The 25,441-nt window shown below is 45.5% G+C and overlaps 2 protein-coding genes across 6 annotated transcripts; both read left to right on the top strand.

Annotated features, from left to right (window-relative positions):
• Positions 1 to 16: 16 nt before the first annotated feature.
• On the top strand, positions 17 to 16,557 carry SNAPC4 (small nuclear RNA activating complex polypeptide 4). Of its 4 annotated transcripts, none has more exons than XM_085239499.1 (23): positions 17 to 161; positions 1,481 to 1,521; positions 1,943 to 2,101; positions 2,634 to 2,759; positions 3,230 to 3,308; positions 3,867 to 3,987; positions 4,810 to 4,914; positions 5,542 to 5,614; positions 5,934 to 6,098; positions 6,315 to 6,462; positions 7,231 to 7,337; positions 7,610 to 7,704; positions 8,423 to 8,517; positions 9,730 to 9,815; positions 10,347 to 10,742; positions 11,201 to 11,290; positions 11,495 to 11,735; positions 11,839 to 11,909; positions 12,218 to 12,292; positions 12,538 to 12,565; positions 12,989 to 15,012; positions 15,364 to 15,496; positions 16,060 to 16,557. In XM_085239499.1, exons 1-22 carry the CDS (start codon positions 17 to 19, stop codon positions 15,490 to 15,492), a joined length of 4,599 nt encoding a protein of 1,532 aa, XP_085095625.1. In that variant the 3' UTR covers positions 15,493 to 15,496; positions 16,060 to 16,557. The 4 variants fall into 4 exon arrangements, with proteins under 4 accessions (XP_085095625.1, XP_085095627.1, XP_085095626.1 ...); XM_085239501.1 differs by having other exon boundaries at positions 12,989 to 14,559; XM_085239500.1 differs by having other exon boundaries at positions 3,867 to 3,948.
• Positions 16,558 to 16,702: 145 nt separating this feature from the next.
• On the top strand, positions 16,703 to 24,715 carry CARD9 (caspase recruitment domain family member 9). Of its 2 annotated transcripts, XM_010721010.4 has the most exons (14): positions 16,703 to 17,347; positions 17,490 to 17,628; positions 18,421 to 18,644; positions 18,775 to 18,912; positions 19,025 to 19,350; positions 19,784 to 19,963; positions 20,150 to 20,296; positions 20,741 to 20,866; positions 20,979 to 21,170; positions 21,683 to 21,724; positions 22,331 to 22,376; positions 23,643 to 23,713; positions 24,386 to 24,468; positions 24,545 to 24,715. In XM_010721010.4, the coding sequence occupies exons 3-14, from the start codon at positions 18,461 to 18,463 to the stop codon at positions 24,636 to 24,638; spliced, it is 1,629 nt and encodes a 542-aa protein (XP_010719312.1). In that variant the 5' UTR covers positions 16,703 to 17,347; positions 17,490 to 17,628; positions 18,421 to 18,460; the 3' UTR covers positions 24,639 to 24,715. The 2 variants fall into 2 exon arrangements, with proteins under 2 accessions (XP_010719312.1, XP_010719311.1); XM_010721009.4 differs by lacking the exons at positions 16,703 to 17,347; positions 17,490 to 17,628 and having other exon boundaries at positions 18,445 to 18,644; positions 20,147 to 20,296.
• Positions 24,716 to 25,441: the final 726 nt, after the last annotated feature.

The raw sequence follows: 25,441 nt of genomic DNA on the forward strand, positions 1-25,441 counted from the left end.
CTGCGGCGGCGCCGCCATGTCCCGGCGGAACGGCCCGGCCGGGGCCGAGCTGAACGCGGAGCGGGAGAAAATCCGCCGCGAGATCGAGGAGCTGGAGCGCAGCCTGCGGCTCGACGTGACCGGCGGAGACGTGGCCGTGTCGGACTCCAGCCTCAGCTCGGGTACTCGGGGCGCGGCCCTCCCTGCGGGCCCGGCGGGGGGCGGGGTTCCATTGGCACCTCTGGCACCTCGCGTCGGCGGGCGCTGCTCCTCTGTAGGGCTTCGGCCCGGTGTTGCTGCAGGGCTGCTCGCAGGGCGTGGTTTACGACACCACTGAGTGGTGCGGTTGACACGGTAGAGGGAAGGGATGCCGTTCAGAGGGACCTCGAGAGGCTGGAAAGGTGGGCCCGGGTGAACCTGATGAGGTTCAACACGGCAAAGTGCAGTTTTGCACTGGGGCCAGAGGAATCCCAGGCATCCATACAGACTGGAAGGAGCGGTCCTTGAGAGCAGCCCTGTGGAGAAGGACCTGGGAGTGTCCTGATGGATGAAAAACTTAACAGAGCCAGCAGTGTGCTCTTGTAGCTCGGAAAGCAAATGGTATCCTGGGCTCCATGAGAAGAGGGGTGGCCAGCAGGGACAGGGAGGTGATTGTCCCTCTCTGCTATTGTGAGGCCCCAGCTGGAGTACAGCATCCAGGTCTGGAGCCCCCAGTGCAAAAAAGACAGGGAGCTGTTGGAGAGGGTCCAGAGGAGGTCACAAAGACGATCAGGGGACTGGAGCACCTCCCCTATGAGGGCAGGCTGAGGGAGCTGGGCTTGTTCAGCCTGGAGAAGAGAAGGCTGCAGGGTGACCTCATTGCAGCATTTCAATACCTAAAGGGAGCCTACAGACAGGAGGGGAATCAACTCTTTGAAAGGGTTGTTAGCTGCAGGACAAGGGGAAATGGTTTTAAGTTGAGGGAGGGGAGACTTAGGTTGGATATCAGGGGGAAATTCTTTAGAGAGGAGCGGTGAGGTGCTGGAACAGCTGCCCAGGGAGGCTGTGGGTGCCCCGTCCATCCCTGGAGGTGTTCAAGGCCAGGTTGGATGGGGCCCTGGGCAGCCTGGGCTGCTATGAAATGGGGAAGTTGGTGGCCCTGCATGTGGCAGGAGGTTGGAGTCTCGTGATCCTTGAGGTCCCTTCCAACCCTGGTCATCCTGTGATTCTGTTTGCCAGGATGCTCACTTGGCTGCACGCTCAGCGCCGCCGGACCGAGATGCAGCTCTTTTGTTGCTGCATTTATCCAGAGCTGTTTTACTTTCAAACGAAAACCAAGAGTGTGTCTGGTGTAAAACTAAACATTCTTACTCAGCAGTAACAGCAGTACCCAAAAACCCCTCGTAGCTGTGTGTGAGGTGCCCTGCGGTGCTTTGTTCTGCGTGTTTCAATTGGAAAATCCTCGGTTTGAAGCTTTTTCTTCGCTGCCATTTGATATCTTTGTATTTTTGTGGTCCCACAGACGATGCTGAAGATGACAGCTCAGATGTCCAAGCAGAAATGGTAACTGTTTAAGCATATCTTTGTGTTTGCCTGGTGAAGGGAACAGGAAGGAAGGGGAAATCTCACATCATTCTCGGGAAATCTGGGGCAGCTGTCTTGTCTCCACCATTAACGTGGAGAATTGCTTCAGTAGAACTAATAAAGTAGAAATCTGAAGGGATGGTCCTGAGCTGTGGACTTAGCAAGCAAGGGGACTCCAATGTAAATAGAAGTGTTCTGCAGTTTACTTGCAGCTCTGCTGAGGGCAGGGAAGGGAGCTGGGCAGGGCTGGTAACTGCAGCCACCTTTGGGAGTGCTCAGAGCAGCTGTCAGGGAGAGAGTTCTGTGCTTCCAGCTCTTCTGGAAATCACTTTCTTGCTTTTAAAAGCAAGCATTCTCTCTCCTGAACCCTTAACCCCTAAAATGCCTCATTTTCCTCAAGGAAGTGGAAAAAGGAGAGGACAGTAGTGATGATGATCTGGAAAGCAGTCTGCTGGAAGATCCAGAAACGTGTCTGCAGATGAATTATGTGTATCAGGAAGTTATCCAGGAAAAGATTGAGGAAGTAGAGCTTCTGATTGCACAGAACAAAGAGCAGCAGGTGAGCAAAACAGATGCAGAACAATCCTCTGCTTTTCAGAGTTACCTTTTGCTTTCATCCTTTGCCTCTTAACCACAGTGGAACTTCTTAGGTCATTCTTAATGTATGAAGTGCAGGGATCAGCTGCAGCAGTAATGGCCCTTATTTATTTGCTGGTGTAGCATTCATCTTGCTTGTCTGGGAACCAGGATACAGAGGTTTATGTGTCAGTTCAAACCAGTGTCACCTGAATGCTGACCTCGGGAAGGGCTTATTTTCTTGCAGTTTCCATGATTTCCTATCACCAAAAAATGCTGTCACTAGAGTATATAATAGCTTATGCTTTAGCTTATTGTAGCAAGTCAGTGTGTGCGTGGTATTTATATATTTGCATTTCTCTCCTCCATTGTACTACACAAATGTGTGAGGTTCCAAACCTTATCTTTCATACATGCACTAATGTGCAGTAAATGAGTTGAATGACTCATCTGCTGTTCCCTGAAATTAGAAAATTCAGAGGAGATGCTGACATTGTTGAATCCTTCTATTGCAGAAGGAAATCTTATGTGAGCTCGATGGCAGAAAAACAGCGAAGACAGGAGATGGGAGAAATTTACCATCAAACATATTTCTGGGCCATTTTATGAAGCCATACTTTAAGGACAAGACGACAGGAATAGTAAGTAAATAGTACTGGTTTACATTTTGATTCTTTTTTTCAGTGATACATTTAAATTGTAACTGTACTATAGCTGTGTTCCATTCTAACTGTGAATGTCACTCCTGAGTTTACAGTCTCTTATTTTTTTCCCTCACATGTTGCTTGCTTACCCTCTTTTGGAAACATTTGTCCAACCTCTGTCTGGCTGTGACATCTGAGAGTTCTGAACAGGGGCATTCCAGCCATGGAGCAATTGAACATTCTTTTTATTTTCAATTTAATTTTGATTATGCTTCTTCATCTCTACAATCCAATTCCACTTTGTTTAAAGTTCTTGTTGTCTTTGTTTTCTGATGTAAAGGTGACTGAGCAGTTCTAGTGTGACAATCTGCACGCAGGTGACTTATCAGTCTTTTTGGTGGCAGCTCACGATGGAGTTCCAAGCAGAATAAATAAGTTTTCCGTGTATCCATTCTCATCTTTACTAGGGCCCTCCTTCCAATGAAGATGCCAAGGAAAAGGCAGCTCAGGGCATAAAATCCTTTGAACAACTGCTGTCAACAAAATGTAAGTAATTGTATGCGCTGTTCAGTGTTCTACAGGAAATATAATGTATATAGTCATCCATTCCCCCCCATCTGTATTCAAACATCAATACTTACAGTATTTCATACTTGCATTCACAGGAAGAGTAATTCAAAGTAAATGGGAATTTATGCATTTATTCACTGAAGGATTAATGACTTCCTTCCTTCTTTCATTTGCATTTGTTTTGATGCATCATTCCACGTTTCCCATCAGACATCTCCAAAACCAGATGGGATTGTGCAAGGGGAGTCCTCAGATGAGAGAAGAGATGCTTACAGCTCCAGGGAGTTGCATCCACCTGGGTGATGGTTTCACTGAGGTTTCTTTGGAAGTAAAACTGAGCAGAAGCTGCAAGCTCAGACTTAACATTAGTGGTTTAGATGGGCGGCAGAATCAATTTACCTGGCTTCTTATAGTCTCTCTGCAGAGCAAAATTGTGTAGGTAATGGAAACGAACTCCTACTAAAGATGTGGGGAATGCTCTGGCAGTGGTTCTGCACTAATGACTGAATGCTTGATTATTTTTGTTTTGCCCAGGGAAAAGCAAAGAGAAGGTGTTACTGCAGAAGTCGGTTGTGAGCGACCGCTTGCAGCGCCTGCTACAGCCCAAGCTACTGAAGTACGTACTGTGCAGTCTTGTGGGAGCATGGCAGCTGAAGTAAGGAGGGAAAACAAGTGGACCTTCCATCTTCCTTCAGCCAGTTCTCATGTTAATTCATTGCAATGTCATAAGGTTACAAAGCACAGCACGGATGCTTTAGAATCACAGAATTGCTCTGGTTGGAAAAGGCCTTCCCTTGTCACTGTTGGGCCTGGGAGGCCTGCTTAGTATCCCCAAGTCCCCTGTCCTGTGGGCACCAGTGCAGGCAGTGACACTGTTGCAGTCAGCAGCATTTCCATTCTTTATTGACATCTATATCTTGTGTGTGTGATATTGAAGAGTCAAGGGCTTTAACGTTCTGATAGTAAGCAAGAGGTTACAGCGTTCAGGTTGCACTGCAAAGGCTTGGTGATTATTTTGCAGATAACCAACAAGGGAAGATGTTTCGTATTGAAGATACTGTGGCATTTTGTAGTCCTCTGTTTCCTCCTGCTCACACAATGGTATAACTTAAAACAGCCTCAGGGCTTGAAGCTGAAATTGTGATGTGTTGCAGTGAGTCATAACAGCGTGTCCTTTGAGAGATGTTTGTGCCTGTAACTGGTGCAGACTTAATTTGTTGCTGTTGCAGCTATCACTGAATCTCTGTAAATACCAAAATGATTAATCTGAGACTTGTTCTGGGTCAGCTGTTTGCACTGAAGCAGCAAAATAGGATGAGTTTGCTACGTGGGAGAACCTAGAAGAACAGTCTTGGGAAATAAACTGAAGGAAAGAACGATACTTGTGGGGAAGCCTCTTTTGCCATATGTCTTCTGATGCCATTGACCTTCTTCCCATCTAGTCTTATTAAGCAATGTTGAAAATGTCTTTGAACAGGTTGAGTTATTCGAATCAGAAACTGGAAAATGTCAAGACTGAAATGGAGAAACAGATCTTGGAAAAGCAAATCAAAGAAGTGGAACGGGAAATAGAGGCAATTAAGTGAGAAGTCTTCTTTATAAGGTCTTGATGAATTTGCAAAGCTGTTCTGGGAGGCTGACTTCTGTAGTTCCCTCCTTTCTTGGGCGCTTCTGGTTGTGACATTTGGAAAAGATTTTGTGCAAGCCAACACAGATAAAGCTATGAAGTGCTATTCAGACTTTACAGAGCTCTCATATCTGTAGCTGTTTGCTAAGAGTCATGCTTTGTGCACTTATATGCAAATGCACCTAATGGCCAGGATAGAGATACTGTTGGAAATAGTTCTTGCTTCTGCAGGAGGAGTGCTCTGAAAAACTTACTAATTCTGAGCTTTTGTGTGTTAACATATCTGGAGTAATGTATTCTAATATTGCATTGAACTGTTTCCCTTGCTAAACCAACATCACCTTGCAGGGGGCTGTTTTCCAGCAGTACACTCATTATATTCAAGTAAAATCACTTTAATAAGTCCAGTAAGGAAGAAATCTTGTTTGTGAGTGAAGTTATCGAAGCTTTGAAGTAGTAGGTTTTGGTGGAAGTTAATAGCAGGTGAGAGGAATATGATGAGGAAAGATCAGGCTGAGAAAGTGACTGTTTAATTAACTGTTTAATGTGGTGGTTTCTTTCTCTTTATATCTTCTGCTCTAGCCAACTTCCAGAAAGTGACTTGTTAGGAGACAAGTTTGATGAGCATGACTGGGAGAAGATTTCAAACATTCATGTAAGTTGGGAGATCAGCTGTTGCATTACTTCTAACATCTGTCCCCTTTCTCATGAGAATTACCTGACCTGCTGCCATTTCCATCCACTGATCCCCTCATGCCCTTATTTAAGTTGACTGTTGTGTGATCTCAATATGGTAAGCATATAGGCACTTAAAATTTGACATCACTTCTTAAATCTGATGATTTAATTTTGAAAAAATCAGCACTGAGACATGCATGGAACCCAAACTGTATGACGTGAAGCTGGGACACACATCTGAGCAGAAACGAATGCCGACACAAGACAAAATAGATTTTTCTCTCTCTCTATTTTAGTTTGATGGACGGCGTAGCTCAGAAGAACTGAAGAAGTTTTGGCAAAACTGGGAGCATCCAAGCATCAACAAAAATGAATGGACAGAGGAGGAAACGGAGAGACTGAAGGATATTGCTGCTAAACACGGTTATTTGGACTGGCAGACTGTAGCCCAGGAACTGGGGGTAAGTAGTTCTGAGGTCAGAAATGTGAGCTGGAAAGTCAGGTAACTGATGTTACCTCATCAAAAGTTTTGGAAAACAGTTAATATTAATTCATTGTTCATTAATGCTTTTGTGAGGAGTATTCATGAACAGTATAAAAACAACTGGAACTTTGCCCTCTTGCTTTTGTCCTTGTAAATATCCAGCTATCTAAGCAGCTGTTTTCTTTCCATGAAGACAAACAGGACGGCTTTTCAGTGCTTGCAGAAATACCAAGCCTGTAACAAAGACTTGAAAAGAAAAGAATGGACCAGAGATGAAGATAAGATGCTTTTAGAGCTTGTTCAAGAGATGAGAGTGGGAAGCCATATCCCTTACAAGAAAAGTAAGCAACCTACGAAGGGAATTGTTTCCCATTCACGTATGATGGTTTCTTGGTTTCCTGGGTTACATGTATTAATACTTCTGCATGCTGGAGCACCTGGCCTGCTCTGCTTGAAGGGATTACTGATGTTTTATTTGCTATGAGTGTTTCCATTTCCATGGTAGTTCCATGTTTTATACCTAGATGAGGTGCAGCAGTACTGTTTGGCCCAGTATGTGTATGTATGTCAGTATCTATATGAGGTACAACAGTGCTGTGCTCCAGAATCATAGAATCACAAGGTTGGAAAGGACCTACAGGATCATCTAGGATGATCATCAGGATGCATGTACATACATTACAGTACCTATACTGGTTTCTAGAAGAGTTCTTTGTGAGCTCTGTGTGGGATTACAGTGTAAGTAGTGAGGACTGAAGATTAAAGTAGTAACAAAGTGTTTTCTGGAGTCCTAAATCCCAGCCTTTGTATAACAACATCTGCTGCCTTGAGTCTGTCGGGTGTGTATTAGAGCTGAAACGTTTCTTCTTGAGTTCTGTTGCAGTATGAATTGTTGGGATGCTGTGTCAATATTGGTAATGCCATTATAAATGATAGCAGTTCATGTATGCTGTGCTCTTTCAGTTCTTGTTGTGTGCCATTGTCAAGCTGAGATTTAGATGCATCTGATGACAATCTACTGTTAGTTTGGAAAGATTACAGTTCCAAATGTTGGTAAGTGAAGAAATATTGCTTGCAGCAGAGTTTAAAATGCACCTTTCCATTTCTAGTTGCCTATTACATGGAAGGAAGAGATTCTGCCCAGCTGATCTATCGATGGACAAAGAGTGTGGATCCCAGTTTGAAGAAAGGGCCCTGGACACCAGAGGAGGATGCTGTGAGTTCTGCTCTCTAATTCCCTAGAATGACGGTGTGTGGAAGGTTAGATTTGCAGTGTTGCATGGTTATGTACAAGTGAGCTTTAATGTTGCACAAAGGAATGTAGAATGGTCTGAGGTGGTCAGTTTACAGGTTGGGAGGTCTTAACTCCCAAAACCTTTGAACTGAGACTTATAATTCTGTGGAAACATTGCAGCTGCTTCTGTTTCAGGCTGGCTAGAAGTATTACTGACAAAGAGTTCTAACTCTTCCTTTCTGTGATTGACACAGATGCTGTTGGCTGCAGTTGAGAAGTATGGAGAGCGCGACTGGTATAAAATTCGGACAGAAGTACCAGGGAGGAGTGATGCTCAGTGCAGTGACAGGTAAGTACAGCACATGGAACAGCTGTGCCTCCAGGCCTATTGTCCAGAGCCAAGGTGCAACTCATTTTACAAACGTTTGCTTTGCTTACAACTTTTAAAGACTGTTGTGAACGTGGTTATGGTCTAAATACAATCAGTACCGGTCCCTAAAGGTGGGCTCTGAGCACAGCCTTTGTAGTGCTTTTGTTGCCTCTGAAGTTAGAGAAGGTAGAGCTGATATTTGAGTCCAACAGGGAGAACGATGCTCTGTTGCCTGTGGCACATCGTTCCCTTGGTATAGCTGCTGGTGGTGTAGCAGAAGTTGGAGGGGCTGTTGTCCTAAGCACAGCAAAGGGATCCTGAAGTGTGAGTGCATGTAGGGAGAAAAGGTGGTCATTCGTGTATGGGCTGCACAAACAGCCTGATCAGTCACTTCCTGCAGCTGACATCAGTGTCGTGAGAGGTGCTCAGCCATCTTCACATTGAACCCAGCTTCAGGAGACCGAATGCAGTATGTTCTGATTTCAGTGATCCATTTTACAACTGCTTATTATAGTTCTTAACCACGTAGTCTGAGATTACAGAGATCTAAGAGATGATAACTGTGCTGTGTTACAGAAATAGTAATGGGTGCCTTAGAAAAGGGAAAGATCTGTGTTCAGCCTCAGATTATGGAGCACTGATCAGAACTGCATAAATGAAGTGAAACATTCCTTGTTTAAATGTTTTTTATTTGAAGGTACTTAAAAGCATTGCACCGTGACGTAAAGAAAGGCAAATGGAGTTTAAAGGAAGAAGAGCAACTAATTGACCTGGTGCAGAAGCACGGCCTGGGTGAGTGTTCCTGTGGCTTAATTTTTAGCTCAGAAAAGTATTATTTACTTAAAAGTATTATTTGAGTTTCTTCCTCTTTTATTTTTAGCAGTGGCAGGCTCTGTTTCCAGCTGGTGGTTTTGAGTTCCTTACATGGAGCAGCCTTTTCCTGGAAGTTCACTTATTAATGAGTTGTGTAGCAAAGGGCTGCATGGCTGCGTTTGTCACAGCTCCACAGAGCTCACAGTCTGTGGAAGAGTTCTCTTACTTTCTCCAGCACTATTTTTCAGCATTAGGTTTTAATCTTTTTAGCCTCCATCTGAGCATGCTATTACTGCTGTGAGAAGGGAGGGATGTGATGCTGCCAGGGTTTTGGTCCCTGGTGCCTTCATTTTAGTTTCTGACTTTGGCTGAGTGTATGATGCAGCAAAGTCCAGAGAAATCTTTGATAAATCAAAGACAAGGATTAGGATTTTATCGTCCATTCACATACGTTTCCCTGTATAAGAGTCAGTTACTGTTTGTATGTGTTCTGCCCTGAAAAGGAAATCTCCTTTCCCATTCCCTACTCTTCTACACTCTGAATGTCACAGCACTCCTCTCTTTGTGTATGATGGGTGAACAGATGTATCAGGTGGGTGAACAGTTCTGCTGGAGCTTCTTAGGTGCAATCTAAAGCAAGACAGACACTTTCCCAGTCTCACTAACAGCTCTAAAATAGCAGAAGGCTCGTTAGGATATGAACTACTCCAAACCTTTTTAGAGATGAAGCTCTCTTATGTAAATGTCACACTTGCACTGCCTCCATCAGACTGTATCACCTTTGCTTACAGATTGTGGTGCTACTGAAGCACAGAACTCTTGTTCAAGTGCTTTCATGAACATGTGTATATATAAGTTCTACTATGTTTCAGTAAAATATATTTCCTGAAGTGAGGTGTCTTAGATTCCATGAAAACACACAGCGTTGCAACTTGATGCAGGTCTGAGGAAGTCTCACACTGTTATGTAAGGAGGTGCAACATTTCTCTGAGTAACAGCAGGGAGGTTTCATATGATTTAAACATCTTTTAAAAGATAATAAAATCAGCCCTCCACTCCAACAAATAAATAAACCCACCTAACCAGCCCTCGTTTTAATCTGAGGGCTGACATCCAACTGGTTTTGTGGAAGAGAAATACTGTTCCTTCAGTTTGTTGCATCAATAGGTATGCTCTGCTCTTCCTTTTTAGGTCACTGGAGTAAAATAGCTGCTGAGTTGCCACATCGGACTCGCTCCCAGTGCCTGAGCAAATGGAAAATCATGATTGGGTCGAAGGTATTGTACAGAACCCTCCTGTGTCACAGTCCCACCTCTTTAAATAAGATTCTCTAACCTGAAAGTGAAATCCTATGAAATCAGTGCCACAATTGCCCTCAATTTTGCACAGTATTTTGTCGTGGATGTTTGTGGTCTAATCAGTAATGTGTCAAAGCAGCCTTTTTTTCCTGAAGGAATGAAGTTAAAAGTGTTATATATTTGTATGTTACCTATAATTTCCTTATTGCCTTGAAAGGCCTTCGAGGATATTATATAAGCATGTACTTATGTTTTCCTGTATGTGCCTCTTGAGCTGCCAGTTGCAGTACAAGCTACTCCATGAATTCTGGCTGCTTAAGACCACCTTGAAAGCACTGTCGTGGTTCCATTGGTGAAGCACGAGCAGGTGCTGCTGCACCATCCATTTTGAAACCATTTTCACTGATAGAATACTGCCTCACAAGACTCTCTGACTTACTGGTCTGAGAGATTTGCTGGTCAAGGGTGAGTGCTGGCTGAAGCTTATCTGTGCTCTTTTTGGCTAAAAAGAAACGGTCCAGGTCAGTGAAACGTCACCATAGAGAGGAGAGTTCCAGCTGTTCAGAGAGCAGCAGTGAAGATGATGTAGAACTGGACTTATCAGACACTTCTGAGGAGGAGAAGACGAGTAAGGAGGAATGCACCTTTCCCAGCATTGATCTGTGGATCCCAACACAGACAGATGTGCTGGAGTCGTGCCAAGGGAGGCACCAAAATTCATCTCCTTTCTCTTTTGGGAGCGCTAATGCAAGAACCAGCAGCAGTAAAATTCCAAATGCGAGGCGTGAAGGAGGTGAGGAAGGAGTTACTAATAAAGCAACAGAGCTGAGCACCATCCTGAGGGGCTTGGCACGTCCCCATTCAACAGACATCACTGTGAAGAATCCCATAGAAGAAATTAACAAGGTGAGTCCTGGATTTCTCCATCTGTTTTGGATGGAATTTGAGCTTAGATTAGAAGCTGCCAGGAGGAGCATTTGCTGCAGTAAAGAGAGCAATTGATGAGATAAGTAGATGATGATGTTTCACACCTGTTAGCTGCTTTCTCACTGTACCACTGGGGAGTGCCGTTGGAAACTGAGCTGTGTGAATAAACAGGAATTCCTGGCACTGCCCCTCTCCACCACGTAATACCTAGAAAATAACTCTTCTACCCACAATGTCACTGACACACAACTTTTTTCCTATCTTCATAAAGCAGGATTGGCTGCTGAAATAAACCCCCTTACTCCAGTGGCCAGGGTGTGTAGATAATCCCAGTAACAGGACTGTTGAGAGCTTTTGCACCCTTTGAGAATAGCATCAGCACAAGTAACTTTATGGTATGCTTTCCCTTACACCTTCCCTTCTGAATTCTTTTTAAGGCTTCCAGGTGTGGGAAGCAAGTGCTGCGGGTTACCCTGGAGGATGTGAGAAGAGTGTTGAGAGAAAACACGTGCTTTCAGAGGAAACTTGTAAGTGCCTCTTTTGTCTCATCTGCTTTAGTGGTCTGGGCACTGCCAAACTATATTTACTGGTGGAAAGCAAACATAGAATCATAAATCTTATTTTAATGTTGTTCCAAGAGGAAAAGATCATAGGGCAATTATGAAAATAAATAGGGACTTTGTTAGAAGCTTCCTAATTGGAACTCTAATTATGTGTTTGTTCACGCACAGCAATCAAAACTCATGTCTTCTGCTGCCACTTTAACAAAGACATCTGGAGTTGGTGCATCTGCTGCTGAGAAGCACAGGGGGCTGTGGAACACCGTGGGGAAAACTCGTTGTCAAGAGAGAGCACGTTGGAGAAAAATGAACCTTGACAGAAAGCTCCTCATGGCAGTGACACCTTGGGTGGGTGATGTACTGTTGCCTTGCACCTTGAGAACTGGGAAGATGACTTTTGATCAAACAAAAGGTAGTGGTAACCCATCAGAGATAGTACTCCTTTATGTCCCTGTTTTCTGGCACCTTACAAGTGAATATTCAGCTGATTTTCGATGTTGGGCCTTTTTTTCTAGCTTATTCTATTCAACAGAAGCTCAAGTCGGTCAGTCTCTCCAGCACTCCTCTGTTCACACTTTTCATTCAGGTAGGTTTTTCTGTCTCAATAGCATTATCTGCATTAAAGGAGTGGTAATCTTTGTACTTGATGCTTAAAAACAATTACAAATCTTTCACTTAAATTAATCTAATTACCAGATTAATCTGTTCTCTTGGCTTGCATATTATATTTAGTAAACCCTGCATCCATTCTAATGCTGTCACAGTTTTCTGCAAGTGTGAATATGTACCCAGAGTCTTTCATGTGAAGCCTCTCCCATCCGCCTTGTCACATTGCTGGCTCTACCAGCACATTCTTTTTCTGAACCAAATTGCAACGAAATGCTTATCTTGCAGCTCTTTCGGATTGACACCAATGGCTGCATGAAGATCATTCGGGAGAGAAGGGCCGATGCAATCAGGCCTCAGCAGGTATTGTGCACCAACTATTTCTAAGCTTTTCCCACTGGAGTCTTGTCTAAAACAGAAGCTTTTCCATGAGTGTGGCGAGTTGGTATTGTTTGTGTGTTACCAGTTATTTGAAGTGAAGTGCTGCCTGTGTGGCCATTTACAAGGATGTTGACAGATGATGCCTTGATTGACATCTGTGCTGTTTTAATGATCTTTAAATGTCTCAAGTATAATTTAATATAATTTTTTTTTTTTTTTTTTGGCAGGCTTCCCAAAACTCGGAGTCTTCTTCAGGTACCTATCAGAGCATTTGTTTTTACGATGCACAGGAACTTTCACTTAATTCATCACCATTGTATCAGTAACCAATCGAACTGAAGGAGAGCTTTAAAATGAAATACACTGCCTTGCTCCTTTCTCGTAGCTCTTGGATCTTTCAGTTGTTGGCTTAATACATTAATTTTGGGAAGGACTGGCAAAAATACTGAAGGGCTGTGGGCATGGTGTCATCGTGCCTGCCTGATGGTCTGTAGGCTGTCACTGTTAGACTTCTCTCAAGCAGTGTACTCACAACAATACAGTGTTGTAAGAATTCCCAGTCAGGAATTTTCCTATTTCCTATGCAGGGTAGTTGATGTCTTATAGCTACAAAATAGCATCTAAAGTCTTTCTTCCTTTCTGAAGACTTGTTTTTCTCCCCCCTTATTCACCTTATAGGCGATGCATCACAGCGTGCTCCCAAGAGGCAGACAGCTCCTCCAGTTCTCCCATCTTTTCCAGCTCCTCTAGCCCAAGCTCAAAGGCAGAAGCCTAAAACTGTCTCGGAATTGCTGAGAGAGAAGCGGCAGATGGAGAAGCAGCTAAAAGAGAAAGCTATGCAGACAAAAGTATTTGTTGCCCCGCAGATGATGCTTTCAGGGCCTTTGATAATCCAGCACCCACCACAGCAAATGATTCCTTCTGCACAAGTGGGGAACAAACCTGGAGCAGTTGGCCCTACAGACAGCCAAGTACAACGTGTGCCAGCTCCCCTGTCAGCGTTTACTTCTGTTGCTGGTTCTGCTTCTACCCCTGTCGTGCTTGAAAACCATTCTCCACCAGGGTCAAAAGTTGGAGAGAGCCCTGGTTCCTCACAAGAGACAAAAGTACAATCTAATAAGGAACTAAATGAGCAAGCTCCACAAAATACCCCTGAAAGAGGAGGTTTTCCAAGCCTGAATCCAGCTGCAGCAGGAAAGGCCCCAGATCAAGGAGGGTGCAATGGTCAGATCCTAGCTGGTAGCTCAGCTCCGGTAGTGTTGCAAAATCAAGCTTTTGTGCCACATCGAGTTACGGTGGTGCCTTTTGGCATAGACTCTGGCAACAACAAACTGTCTCTTCCCACACCAGTTACCTATGGACTGAATCATCCTGGGCCAGTCAATCTGTTGCCTGCTCTTTTAGCTCCACAGCCTGGCTCCCATTTGACTCCTGACAGCGTGCTGCCTCTCACATGGATTGTAACACAGCAGGCTTTGCTCTCCAGTGCTGTGCAGGCTGTTGTGGGTGTTCCCCAAGGTCTGCAAGCTGCTGTTATGAGGAGTCAAAGTCAGGCAAGCTTGACATCCAGTGGCAATGTCTGTGGTTTAGGAGTGCCTCCTGTATCCTCTGGAGTAAATACGCCTCACCCAAGCCATGCAGAGACAAAAACAAATCCCCAGTTAGCTTCAGGGAGCCCAGCAGGAAGGACAGCTAGTGTAAGCCATTCTGCAAGTGTCTTCCCCGTGAGCTCGGCCAATCCTGTGTGCAGCATATCTGGTGTTTCTTCTGCTACGTCTGCACGTTCAGATAGTTCCTCTAAGACTGCTGATTCTTCTGCAGCTCAGAATGCTCTTCCAGGTGGTGCACCAACCCCGCATGCTCAGCTGCTGCCCCAGATGCAGCTACCTGCAAGCACTCAGGGGTCTGATTCCCACTGTGTGACGGGTGTTGTTAGCATGGGAGAGAACCAGGACTCATCTGCAACAAATGGATCATCTTCCAACTCGAATGTCCTCAATAAAGGGGTTGTGCTCCAGCCAGGAACTTCAATTCCTCGTGACAGTGTTGCAGGGAATTCTGAAGGCTCAGCTGACCAGGCATCGAAATACAGACCTATTGCCTCCAAACCACCCCCTGCACAGGCTGCGAGTGCTCCACCCCAGCCAACCACTTCTAGTGCAGAAAAGACTCTTCTTGACTATAGCCTGATTTCCCTTGAAGATGAGGAGCTGGTGAAGGAATGGCTGAGTGGGAAGCAAGGTGTCCAGGTACCACCACTGCAAACCAGGTTGCCCTATTTCCCACCTTTTTTGTGCAACTTAAAAACTCTTTCAAAGCTACTTCTGCAGAAGGCAGCTCTGGAAAAACAAGCAGCACGTCTTCTGTCCCCTGAAGGCAGTCAGACTGAGGGTGAGGTTGACTTGAATGCTATCACAGAATTGGTGCATGAGAAACTGGGTGATGACCCTGCTTTTCTGCTGCTGAAAGCCCGCTTTCTAGCAGCCTTTACACTCCCTGCTGTACTGGCATCTCTGCCTCCTCCAAAAGTGGTAACAACTCTGTCAGCCAGCAGGAGGGAATATGGAGAGAGTGATGAAGAGGAGTGGCAGAGTGAGGAGGAGGCGTCTGAGGATGAGAGCTGTGGGGATGAATTAGATGCACAGTCGGATGGGACAGGTGGTGATGAGCCTGGAGACCAAGATGCTGATTTTCCAAATAAGGTAAAGGAAAGCTGAAGTCTTACTTGTGGTAGACGCAGCCTCTCTAGCAAAGTTATGTCCAGGCAAAGAGAAACCACGTCAGGTGTGTTCTGATTGGAGAGCAGTGACAGAATCATACTCTGTAGGAAGAAGTGCTGGTGTTGGCTGCAAATTGCAGTGTTTGGGATGTTTTGTTTGCTAGGATTGTGGTAATACAGTGTTGTGTCCCGTGCTTAATTTTGACTGTGAATGGAGAATTGTTTTAAATCTTGCTGTGCTAACTAAAATAAAAAGGTGACTGAAAGGGTTTTCTTGCAGATTCTCCTAGGTTTTGTGCTGCTGTGCAAATAGTCTGTTCCCCTTATGTTGCAGGGCATGGAAACTGAAGAGATTGCTGCAGAATCCATCGTGGACACCTGCACTGCTGGGACTGCCAGCGCTCCTCAAATCAGGAGAAGTTTGCGCATCAGGAAGAGGTTCAGGAAAAGGAGGAGGGTGTGAGGAGGTAATGTCAGTAGCTGTTCTGTGAATCTTGCGTTTGTGAAGAGAGAACCTGAAATACTTTTGCCTGTGGCACAGCCCAAAGAATGAATCATGACCATAGGAGAAGATTGAAACGGTTTTGACTTCCGTTCCCTTAGGCCACAGAGTCTGCACAGAGTCTCCCATTAATCATACATTAAGGGTAACACAGTGACGTTGAGGAGGAGGGGAAGTTGGTGTTCACATTATAAAATTACCTATCAAGCTGTGAGGTTTAAGTATTTGGCAGCCTTCTAGACCCTGCTGCTGCCTATTAGTACTATAGCGAGTTGGTTTAATGAAGCCCTGGGTGGTTTCCTTTCTGTGTGTAACTGGGCAGCGTCTCAGGTGTACAAGTGCAGTGTCTGAATGTGTTGAGGCCTGTAGTGAAATGGACCAAATGAGTATGACTGCCATTTGATTTGCATGCTTGCTGAATTAGATTCTGTTTTTATTTTTTCTCCTTTAAAAAACTGGTCTTAGAAACTCAGAAATGTTTGCTTCCCTATTTAAAAGTCCTGCAACTAAGAGCTGTTTGTGTTACAGGAGCCACTTGAAGGAGGTCTGTCCTGCGACATGGCAGCAGGAGATGCTCTTTGCACTCTTCACTTCTCACACTTGCAACAAGCTGACCAGGAAGAGCTGGGGAGGAGAGGGAAACATCCCATCACCAAAAAAGTCTGCTCGTTTAGACAAGCTGCAAGTAATGAAACAAAACTGCTGGAGGGATGTCTTTTAGGCACAGAGCAGTTCTGTTCTCTTTCAGCCTAGCATTTGCCACGAGTGCTGTGGGGTAACAATTGTTGGGGACCTGGGGAAGCCAGCAGTGATAGTTATTTCCTTGTTGTGCTCCCCCCTGTTTATGTGAACGTTTATCTGTGTTCAGAATATGTGGTTCATTGAATGTTTGTTTTTTTAATGCTGTAATGATGTTTTGTTTGACTGCTGACTGAATGCTGCCCAGTAAGAAGCAGGTTAATATTTTATCAGATGAGTCTCGAGTACTGGTTGAAATACAGATGTTTATTTTTCTCATTTAAACTATTTATGCCTTCTGTGTTTTTTATGGTAAATACTGCTTGTATAATATGTGGATGAGTGTGACTGCTAATGTGAGAAACAAAGCTTGCAAGCTACATGAAAGCAAGCCAGAGAGAATGTGGAAAATGAATATGCAGTTAGCTACAAAGGCAGAACCGAACCAGGTTTGATTCTTCCCTAATTCTTCCACAGCCTTCCCATACAGCCATCAGGAAATCACTTAATAAAAGCTTGTTTCCTCATTCACAAAACAGCAGTTTGTCTTACAGAGAGGTGTAAGGCTAGCTGAGTCAAAGCTGGTAAAAATCAGTGGGAAGGTGCTGCAGAAAGCTTCACCCCCACTGCATTGCCCAGCCTCCCCACGTCACGGCAGCACAGTCGGTGTGCTGTGAGGTGCAGCTTTTGTGAGACCCCTTTAGGCAGAGCTGCAAAAGAGGGGCAGTGGGACATTAAAATCACTCTAATTGGATACTAAGCAATTAGTGGAGCAGGAGGAAGTACCTTGAAATGGCTTTCCCCTTGCAGTGTGCTCTATCTTCCGCAAACTGCTCTAGCTAGTGCTTTTTTTTCCGAGAAGTGCACACAGCAGAAGCTCTGCCCACTGTTCTGTGTGCCATTCACTGCAGGACTGGTACTGTCAGGTGCTGGTGGTACGTGTGATCCGTGCTGGTTTTGTCCTCTGAAGTAACCTGGATGGACCTGTGCATGTGATTTTTCACTCTTGGTCTACACAAAGAAGGTTTCCTGACCATAGGTGGTACTTCAGTGGTAAAGATTGGACAACCGAGGCACGGTGAGTGTAAGATAAGCAATGCTGGTGCTTTGCAGCATCATCAGCTTTCATCCTCCTCCCCCGTCATCCCTTCTGACTTCCTTTTTTCTTCTTCTCTCTCTTATTTCAGAGGGTAGCTGAGTAGTTTCCTCTTTTCTCACAGATTGGCTCCTGGAATGACCTGCTCTCCCATAGTATAAAGGAAGGCTGCAGACCAGGCAGGTTTCTGCAGAGGCAGGGCCTGAATGAATGTTCTCAGACCAGGAGAAGAGGAGTGAAGGCTTTTGTCTGCACAGGCCCAGGTTGGTCCACATCATGCAGAATGATTTATCTTGACAGATTTTTTGTTGTTACAGTTCTGAGGGGAGGGTGTGCTTCTCATCAATAGGGGAATGCTTTTCTGCTCATGATCTGCTGGGACTGCTTTGATGTCAGGCAGAGCAAGGTTGGGCTTTTGTTTTTTTTTCTCCATGATAATTACTGACCTGTTAGTCCTGTGTCAGTCCAGCTCACTTTTGGAGTCCTGTTCCATAAGAGAGCAGAGAAATGAGTGCTTGGAGAGATGCAGTAAGATCTGTGTGAAATCTCAGCCCCTGCATAGTCAGAACTCTTCCCCTTCTGCTCCCAGTCATACGAAACAGCTGAAAACATGAATGTTGAGGTTGCTGGCAGATACTGGCAATGACCCAGCTACTGCAGCCAGTTCATACCTGTGACATGAGCATGGTAATTAATGAGCAGGATTTCAGGAGATGCTCATTGTGGAATTATCTTACCACATAGGGGCAAAGAGATAAAAATAATGCCAGTTTCTTACTTGAATTGATAAAACTGACTTTAGATAGAAATCTAGACACAGAAATGTTGGGTTTCCTGCTTTTGTTTACCTGCCTGTTTCCTATCTGTGGAGGAGCAGTAGCTGAAGCTGTGCTGAGGCTGTACAGATGAGATCTGTGAGGTGGCCGTGAGAGGCAGTAGAACTCATGGAATTACATTCAAGACTGTGTACTTCATTTCAACACCACCACCCACGCTTTCCCCTGAGGCTTAGAGTCTGCTTTTTTTTTTCTCGTTTCCTGTCTTTATTTTTTAAGGAAGGGCAAAGCAGCTCACTGACACTTCTCGCTCACCACCATGCTGGAAGAAGATAACGATGAGACATGTTGGAATAGCCTGGAAAACTTTCGGGTGAAGCTGATCTCTGTGATAGATCCTTCCCGTATAACACCTTATCTTCGCCAGTGCCAGGTGATCAACCATGATGATGAGGAACAAGTTCTCAATGACCCCAGCCTGGTCATGCGCAAACGCAAAGCAGGTGGGTGAAACGCAGCCTTGGTTCTTGCAACTCAGACCACAGAAACACCGTTTGGGGAGATTGGAGCAATTCTTTGTTCTGTTAGGAAATGGATAAAGAGAGAAATAAATTAATGGAACCGTTGTTTCAGGTGTTCTTCTGGACATTCTTCAGCGAACAGGGCGCAAGGGCTTTGAGGCATTCATGGAGAGTCTCGAGCTTTATTATCCACAACTGTATAAGAAAATAACTGGGAAGGAGCCAAGCAGGGTTTTCTCTCTGATTATAGGTAATGTTTGAGTTCCGAAATGAAACTTTTTAGTGGAAATCTGGTGTGTGCATGCGTGTATGTTTGTGGGAGCAGACAGGACAGCAGTTACTGATACTTGTCCACCCAACAGACACAGCTGGGGAATCTGGCCTGAGCCAGCTCCTGATGAATGAGATTACAAAGCTGCAGAAGATGGTGCAGGAGGAGCGGCAGAAGGCCCAGGAGCTCACCGTGTGGCTGCACACCAAAGAGAACATGATCAGAGAGATGTGGGTGAGGGACAGCCTGCTCCACAAGCACCAAGAGCGAGTGCAGAAGATGAAGGAGGAGAGGGACAGTCTGAGCAAGGAGCTGCGGAAGTGCAAGGATGAGAACTACAACTTGGCAATGAGCTATGCCAGACAGAGCGAGGAGAAGAGCAGCGCCCTCATGAAGAACAGAGACCTGCTGCTAGAGGTGAGTGACCCCGTTCTGAAGCTTCCTTCTTTACTTGATCCCTGAAAGGCTGAGCTGTGCATCAGATGTGTCTTTGCCTGGGCTGGCGTGGCCTGCTCTATTATGAGGTTTTGTGCATATTCCTTGGCAGGTGGTATGTCGTAGTGGCTCAGCCCTGTAGGCCCATGTATAACAAGCTGTGCTCTGAAAAATTAAGTCTTCCCCTCGTTTGAGACTGGCCCTCTCACAGGGGCAGTGCAGAACCAGCATGTTGTACCCATTTAGCACAAAGGCAAGTCTCAGCTCCCCAGAACACCAAACTTCCTGAGGAAGATAGAACTGGGAAAAAGCTTGCATCATGCTTGTCTGAGGAATGGGGAACTCTGCCACGAGAGAACTGCTTTTGCAATCAGACTTTTTTGTCTGTTACTGATGAGCTCTAACCGCCTTGTAGATTGATAGCTTGAAGCATAGCCTCATGAAGGCTGAGGACGACTGCAAACTAGAGCGTAAGCACTCGATGAAACTGAAGCATGCCATAGAGCAACGTCCGAGCCACGAAGTGATGTGGGAGATCCAGCAGGAGAAGGAGTTGCTTTTGGCCAAGAATCAGGAGCTGGAGAACACTCTCCAGGTTGGTGGGGTGACTGGGTGAGGAATCTTCAGAAATGATTGGTTTTTTTGCAGGCAGCACAGCGATGGGGGTGTACTGAATATTTTGTGTGTCAGCTATGGCCTTGTTCTCCCAAGTCGTACAGAGAGCATGTTGGACTTTGGAGTTAGATGGCTGCTGTATCTCACATTCTTCTATGTCCAGCAGGTTGCCAGGGAACAGAATTTGGAGAAGAGTCTCTCTTGTGAGACTGTGCAGAAAGACTGCAGCCAGATACTGGAGCGCCAGGACCTGCTGAACACCATATACCACCTTCGCAAGGAGCTGCGCCAAGCCGAGGTGCTCCGAGACAAAGTGTGTGGTGCAGTACAAACCCCTGCTGGGGGTCAGTGGGGTGAGATGGGCAGATTAAGCACTTAAAATGTCTTGTCGGTGAAGCAGAAGAGCTGCTCAGCAGCAGTCCCTGTTACTTCTACTCTAGGGTTTGTGTTGCAGTTTGAGGAAAAAGGCATGTTAATATTTTAGAGGTCTGTGATGTTAACTGTGTTACCTGTTGATGCCCGCGCCTCAGCCTGCAGGGTGATGGGAGCTTTTATCATGGTTGGCAGCTCAGGTGCATGTAAATCTGACATGTTAGTAGGCTTCTTAGTCATACTGCCTGGTCTTCTGGTTGGTTTTGCTCCAAAAGGGCAGTCTGAGTTTCGTGTTGCAGGGAAGTCTGGCTGTAGCAATCTGTGGTATAGAGCAGAAGTGGTGAGATTCTAGCTTAGGCTCACCCCGCAAGCCATGTCTCAACAGTATGCAGAGGAAAAAGAGATACTTGAACTACAGTGCACGTCTCTGAGGAAGGACTCCCAGATGTATAAAAAACGGATGGAAGCTGTCTTACAGCAGATGGAGGAAGTGGCTTCAGAAAGAGACCAGGTGATAAAACGTTCCTCTAGAAGCTGCTGCTAATCCCTGGCTTGCTGCTTGAAGCGGGGCAGATATCATAACCCTGAATGTGGTGTTGTGTGGTGTGTTGCCACTTAACCAGGCACTGCTGACCAGAGAACAGTTCTACACACAATACTCCAAGAACCTGATTGAGAGGGACGCCTATCGGAAGCAGATTCGGGAGCTGGGGGAGCGATGCGATGAGCTGCAGCTGCAGCTCTTCCAGAAGGAGAGTCAGCTACTGGCTACTGAAGCCAAGCTGAGAAGGCTGCAACTGGAGCTACCTGCACTGGTATGCCTGTGGGGGTTGTCATGTATATGATGAAGATGGAAAGTTGAGTCTAGGACCCAAATAAAAGTGTTTTGAGACCTTGAGACCTAACCTGTCCTATTTCAGCAAGCAGTGGCCACCTGCTTGGGTAACCATTTCTGTGCACATACTGTTTAGAAAAAAGGAAGACATGATGTTTTTTTATGAGCTCACCCTGATTTGCTGAAGCCTTACAATGTTTGGAGTGCTTCTGGAGATCATTGGCATTGTCACCTACTAAAGAGTGAAGTCCAGAGGCTGTACAAGCCATTTGGGTGAAATAGGAGCAGGGTATGAGAGTTCATGGAATTAAATTAGACATCTGAGGACTTTTACTTAGTGTGGCATCTTCTGTACTTTCTCCAAATGGTCAGATGAGTGTAGGAGGAAGGAAGTCCACATTTCCATTTTCTGGAGCTTTTGGTCTCCTCTGTATTCCATTACTGTCATTTACTTGCTCATGAGGAATGACGAACTTACTGGTTTTATTTCAGACTTCTGACCTGGATGACACCTCCTCCAGAGATTCCCAGGATGTGAGTAGGGTGCCTTGTTTACATTTTATTTTCTCCTGGGATGGTTTGAAATTCCTCAGTTGTGCTTAGTGCCCAAAGTAACAGCAGTCTGCGCTCCGTGGGTCAGGCTCGTGGCAGTGACATCAAGTCCAGAGGTAGCAAAGCAGGCTAAAGGCTTAAGGGTAGCTTCTTCTTATGTCCTGAGACTTCTAAGCACCTGGGGATGCACCTGTGATAAGATTTGTTGAGTCCAAGTAGACCAGAAGACTCAAATTATTTTGCGTTGCTTCTGATGTCTCTCTTGTGAGAGAACAGGCAAAAATAAGTATTATCCTGTGTAGTAAATGGTTGTTTTTTTTTTCCCAACTTAGTTCATAACTTACTTGTGGTAGAGGTGGTCACATTGTCTAGAGACAAAATGTTTGAGCCTGTAGTCATGGAGGATAAGTCTGTGTGTAAATATGCAGCTTCTAGTTCAGAATGTTCCTATTTTGCTTACAGCAAGATACAGTGGGGAAAGGTCAGTTACATACCCGGTTATATAGCTTCCTGCATTTGTTCCTAGCTACTGTCTGAGAAAGAATAAGGAGTACTTCTCATGATCTTAACCTGTCTGTGTCCCAATAGCTTACTCTTCATGGTCATCCAGATGAAGATACGCACCTGACTAAAAGTAAGGCTTTTTTTGGGGAAAGCATACAGTACAGTTCTCAATGGGGTTGCCCAGTATTCAGAGGACAGGAATAGATGTGCTTTTTATATTAGCGCAGAAGAGGTACATTGACTGATGAGGACTCAGTTTGTGAGTGATGCTTTTCAGTGGGGCATGCTTGGCACCTCGTTGTGATAACTCAGAACAGGTGCATGTAAATCAAGACTTCTTGAACCCCGAGACATTCTGCTATCCTTCTCACCTGCAAAAAAGGAGAGCGTGTTCCCGGCATCTGTACAGCTTTTTGGAGGGAAAAATCTCCATGTGTTTTTTACTTTGTGGTCAAAAGATGACTTTTTTTCAGTCATCTGCCTTCTGAATTTGTCTAGCAAAAATCACCTGGGTACACAATGCCTTTGAGAAACAGCTCCTATTGTGTTTGTGGCTGAGCTGAGAACGGAACAAGTGTCCTTCCACTCCAGCTGAACCACGTGTCTTTCTCCAGAGACATTTCTTTCCTCTCTTTTGCGTTGCAGGCTATTTTCACAAAAGCAGAACCATGTAATTAATTCTGTCACTGGTTCTGCAGCCCCAGTGGAAACGATTCAGCAGTGCGGAGAAGAATAAACAGGGTCCTTTAAAACTTGAGATTTGCTTTTGAAACATGTTGCGAAAGGAAGGAAACAAGCAAAGGTCCTCTCCTGAAAGATTTAAGTAACCATTCATTGAGGTGGGAGATTTTTCATGGGAGCTACTACATTGAAACAGAAAGCCTTTTCTTGCTCTACCTCACTCAAATCAAAATTACATACCACAGTATCTGATCGCTGCATTAGGAGTTTTGCTAAAATACAATCTGTTGATATGCACATCTTAGCTGCTGGGGAACAGGGACAAATTGTGATTAGTGTTTAGTGTGATTTTTTTTTTTTTTATTGTTCTCTCCATTATTATTCTTTTAGTGATGTTAGACAGAGGTGCTGCTCTGCACTGGTTCATTTTGCTCCTCCACAAGCAGAAATTAGACAGATGGTGTCTCTGGTGATCCTATGGGGAATTCCATCACCCTAAGCAAGACTCAGAGGTCAAGTAAAATGAGCAGGGTCTTGTGCAATGATCACAAGATTGAATACTGAATGTTTTCAGGCCTGGGTTCAGCTTGCTGTTGATGCTGTGTACTGCTGGGCAGCTCTTACACTGTACAGCTATTGCTGTTTGGTGAACTGGTGGAAGGAGAAGTTACTTCAATGTGGCAACTGTGATTTGTTTTTTTTTATTTTCCTTTAGAGGACTGCTGTAAAGGACAAAACCAGCAATTCAGCATTCGAGAAAGCAATCTGCCTGCAGAGTCACCCACTGTAAGAGCCCACAACGATTCTCTTTAGTTGGACTGGGGATTGTAATTTTTCATGTTCTTGTTAATGATGGATTTACCAGGAATGAGGAGCACGGAGGCAGCTGCTGCTTTTCCAGAAAGCATTTTGTGCAAAATGTACCCTCCAAAAGGGTGAACTCTGAACAGCAGAGCACTCATTTGCTGGGTACTTCTCAGCTTTGCTTAGAAACTTCTAATTATTTCTGGCCTTTTTCTCTGGATGTGGACGTTTGTCTGCAAGTACCACTGTTGATACAGGAAACAGAATTTCAAATTTGCAACTGAAAAAGAACAGTAAGCATGGTAAAACTGTGTTTGCATCCTAGACACAACAGCAGACAGCCCAGGAATGAGCGTGCTGTTCTGCAGGCCCAAGCAGATAGAAAGGCTGGCTCTACACACTGGAGTATTTCCCAAGTGACGGGCTGTGGTAGCAACCAGCTCTTCTTTGTCATTTTAAGGCACAAGTTTCCATCTTCTCCCCTTCTCTTCCAAGTGAAATGATTTGGGTCACAAGCAAGTCCAAGAGAGGCTCATCAGATAGAGCACCTCAGCCTTAAAAGGGGTCATCTTTACACAGCAGCTGATAAAAAAAAGTCTATCTAAGCTTCAGAACGATCTCGCTCATCTCTTTGCCTTTTTTTTTTTTTTCCAGTTCGAGGAGTGCAGCTCAGCCCACGAGGAGCTGTCGGAGAAGGAGCGGAGGAGGATGAAGGACTGCTTTGAGCGGTACCGCAGGTCGGCCCCGTCCCACAGCTCTCCCCTCCCACACTCGGTTCCCTCAGGGCCCAGTTTCACACAGTCCCGTTTCCAGGAAGCGTGCCCTGCGCAGAGTGCCTGGCAGCCGCCCCGAGGCCGACTGGGAGCCCAGCACGGGCAGCGACAACACGGACACTGAGGGCAGCTAGGGGCCGGCCCAGGCTCCGGTTTGCAGCTGGACAGCGTTTCACATCCCTCAATAAACACCATAGTGTTTGGTGATTAATGGTTCTATGTCCAGATGGAGGCTGGTAACAAGTGGCGTCCCCCAGGGGTCTGGCTTGGGACTGGGAAGGACTTGGGAGTGTCCTGATGGGTAAAAAACTTAACATGAGCCAGCAGTGTGCTCTTGCAGCTTGGAAAGAAAATGGTATCCTGGGCTCCATGAGAAGAGGGGTGGCCAGCAGGGACAGGGAGGTGATTGTCCCTCTCTGCTCTTGTGAGGCCCCAGCTGGAGTACAGCATCCACTCTGGAGCCCCTGATACAAGAAAGACAGAGGAGGCCACAAAGATGATCAGGGGACTGGAGCAGCTCCCCTACAAAGACTGGCAGAGGGAGCTGGGCTTGTTCAGCCTGGAGAAAAGAAGGCTGCGGCGTGACTTCATTCCAGCCTTCAGTACCTAAAGGGAGCCTACAAACAGGACGGGACTCAACTCTTTGATAAGGTAGATAACAGCAGGACAAGGGGAAATGGTTGGAAGTTGAGGGGGGGAAGATTTAGGTTGGATATCGGGGAAATTCTTCAGAGAGAGAGTGGTGAGGTGCTGGAACAGCTGCCCAGAGAGGCTGTGGATGCCCCGTCCATGGAAATGTTCAAGGCCAAGTTGGATGGGACCCTGGGCAGCCTGGGCTGGTATTAAATGTGAGGATTGGAGATTCAGGATCCTTGAGGTCTCTTCCAACTCGCGCCATTCTGTTCTTAAAGCGGTGCCGTTAATGTACGGATGGGGG

Source organism: Meleagris gallopavo, chromosome 19, assembly GCF_905368555.1.
Source record: "Meleagris gallopavo chromosome 19, MGAL_WU_HG_1.1, whole genome shotgun sequence".
Lineage (NCBI taxonomy): Eukaryota > Metazoa > Chordata > Aves > Galliformes > Phasianidae > Meleagris > Meleagris gallopavo.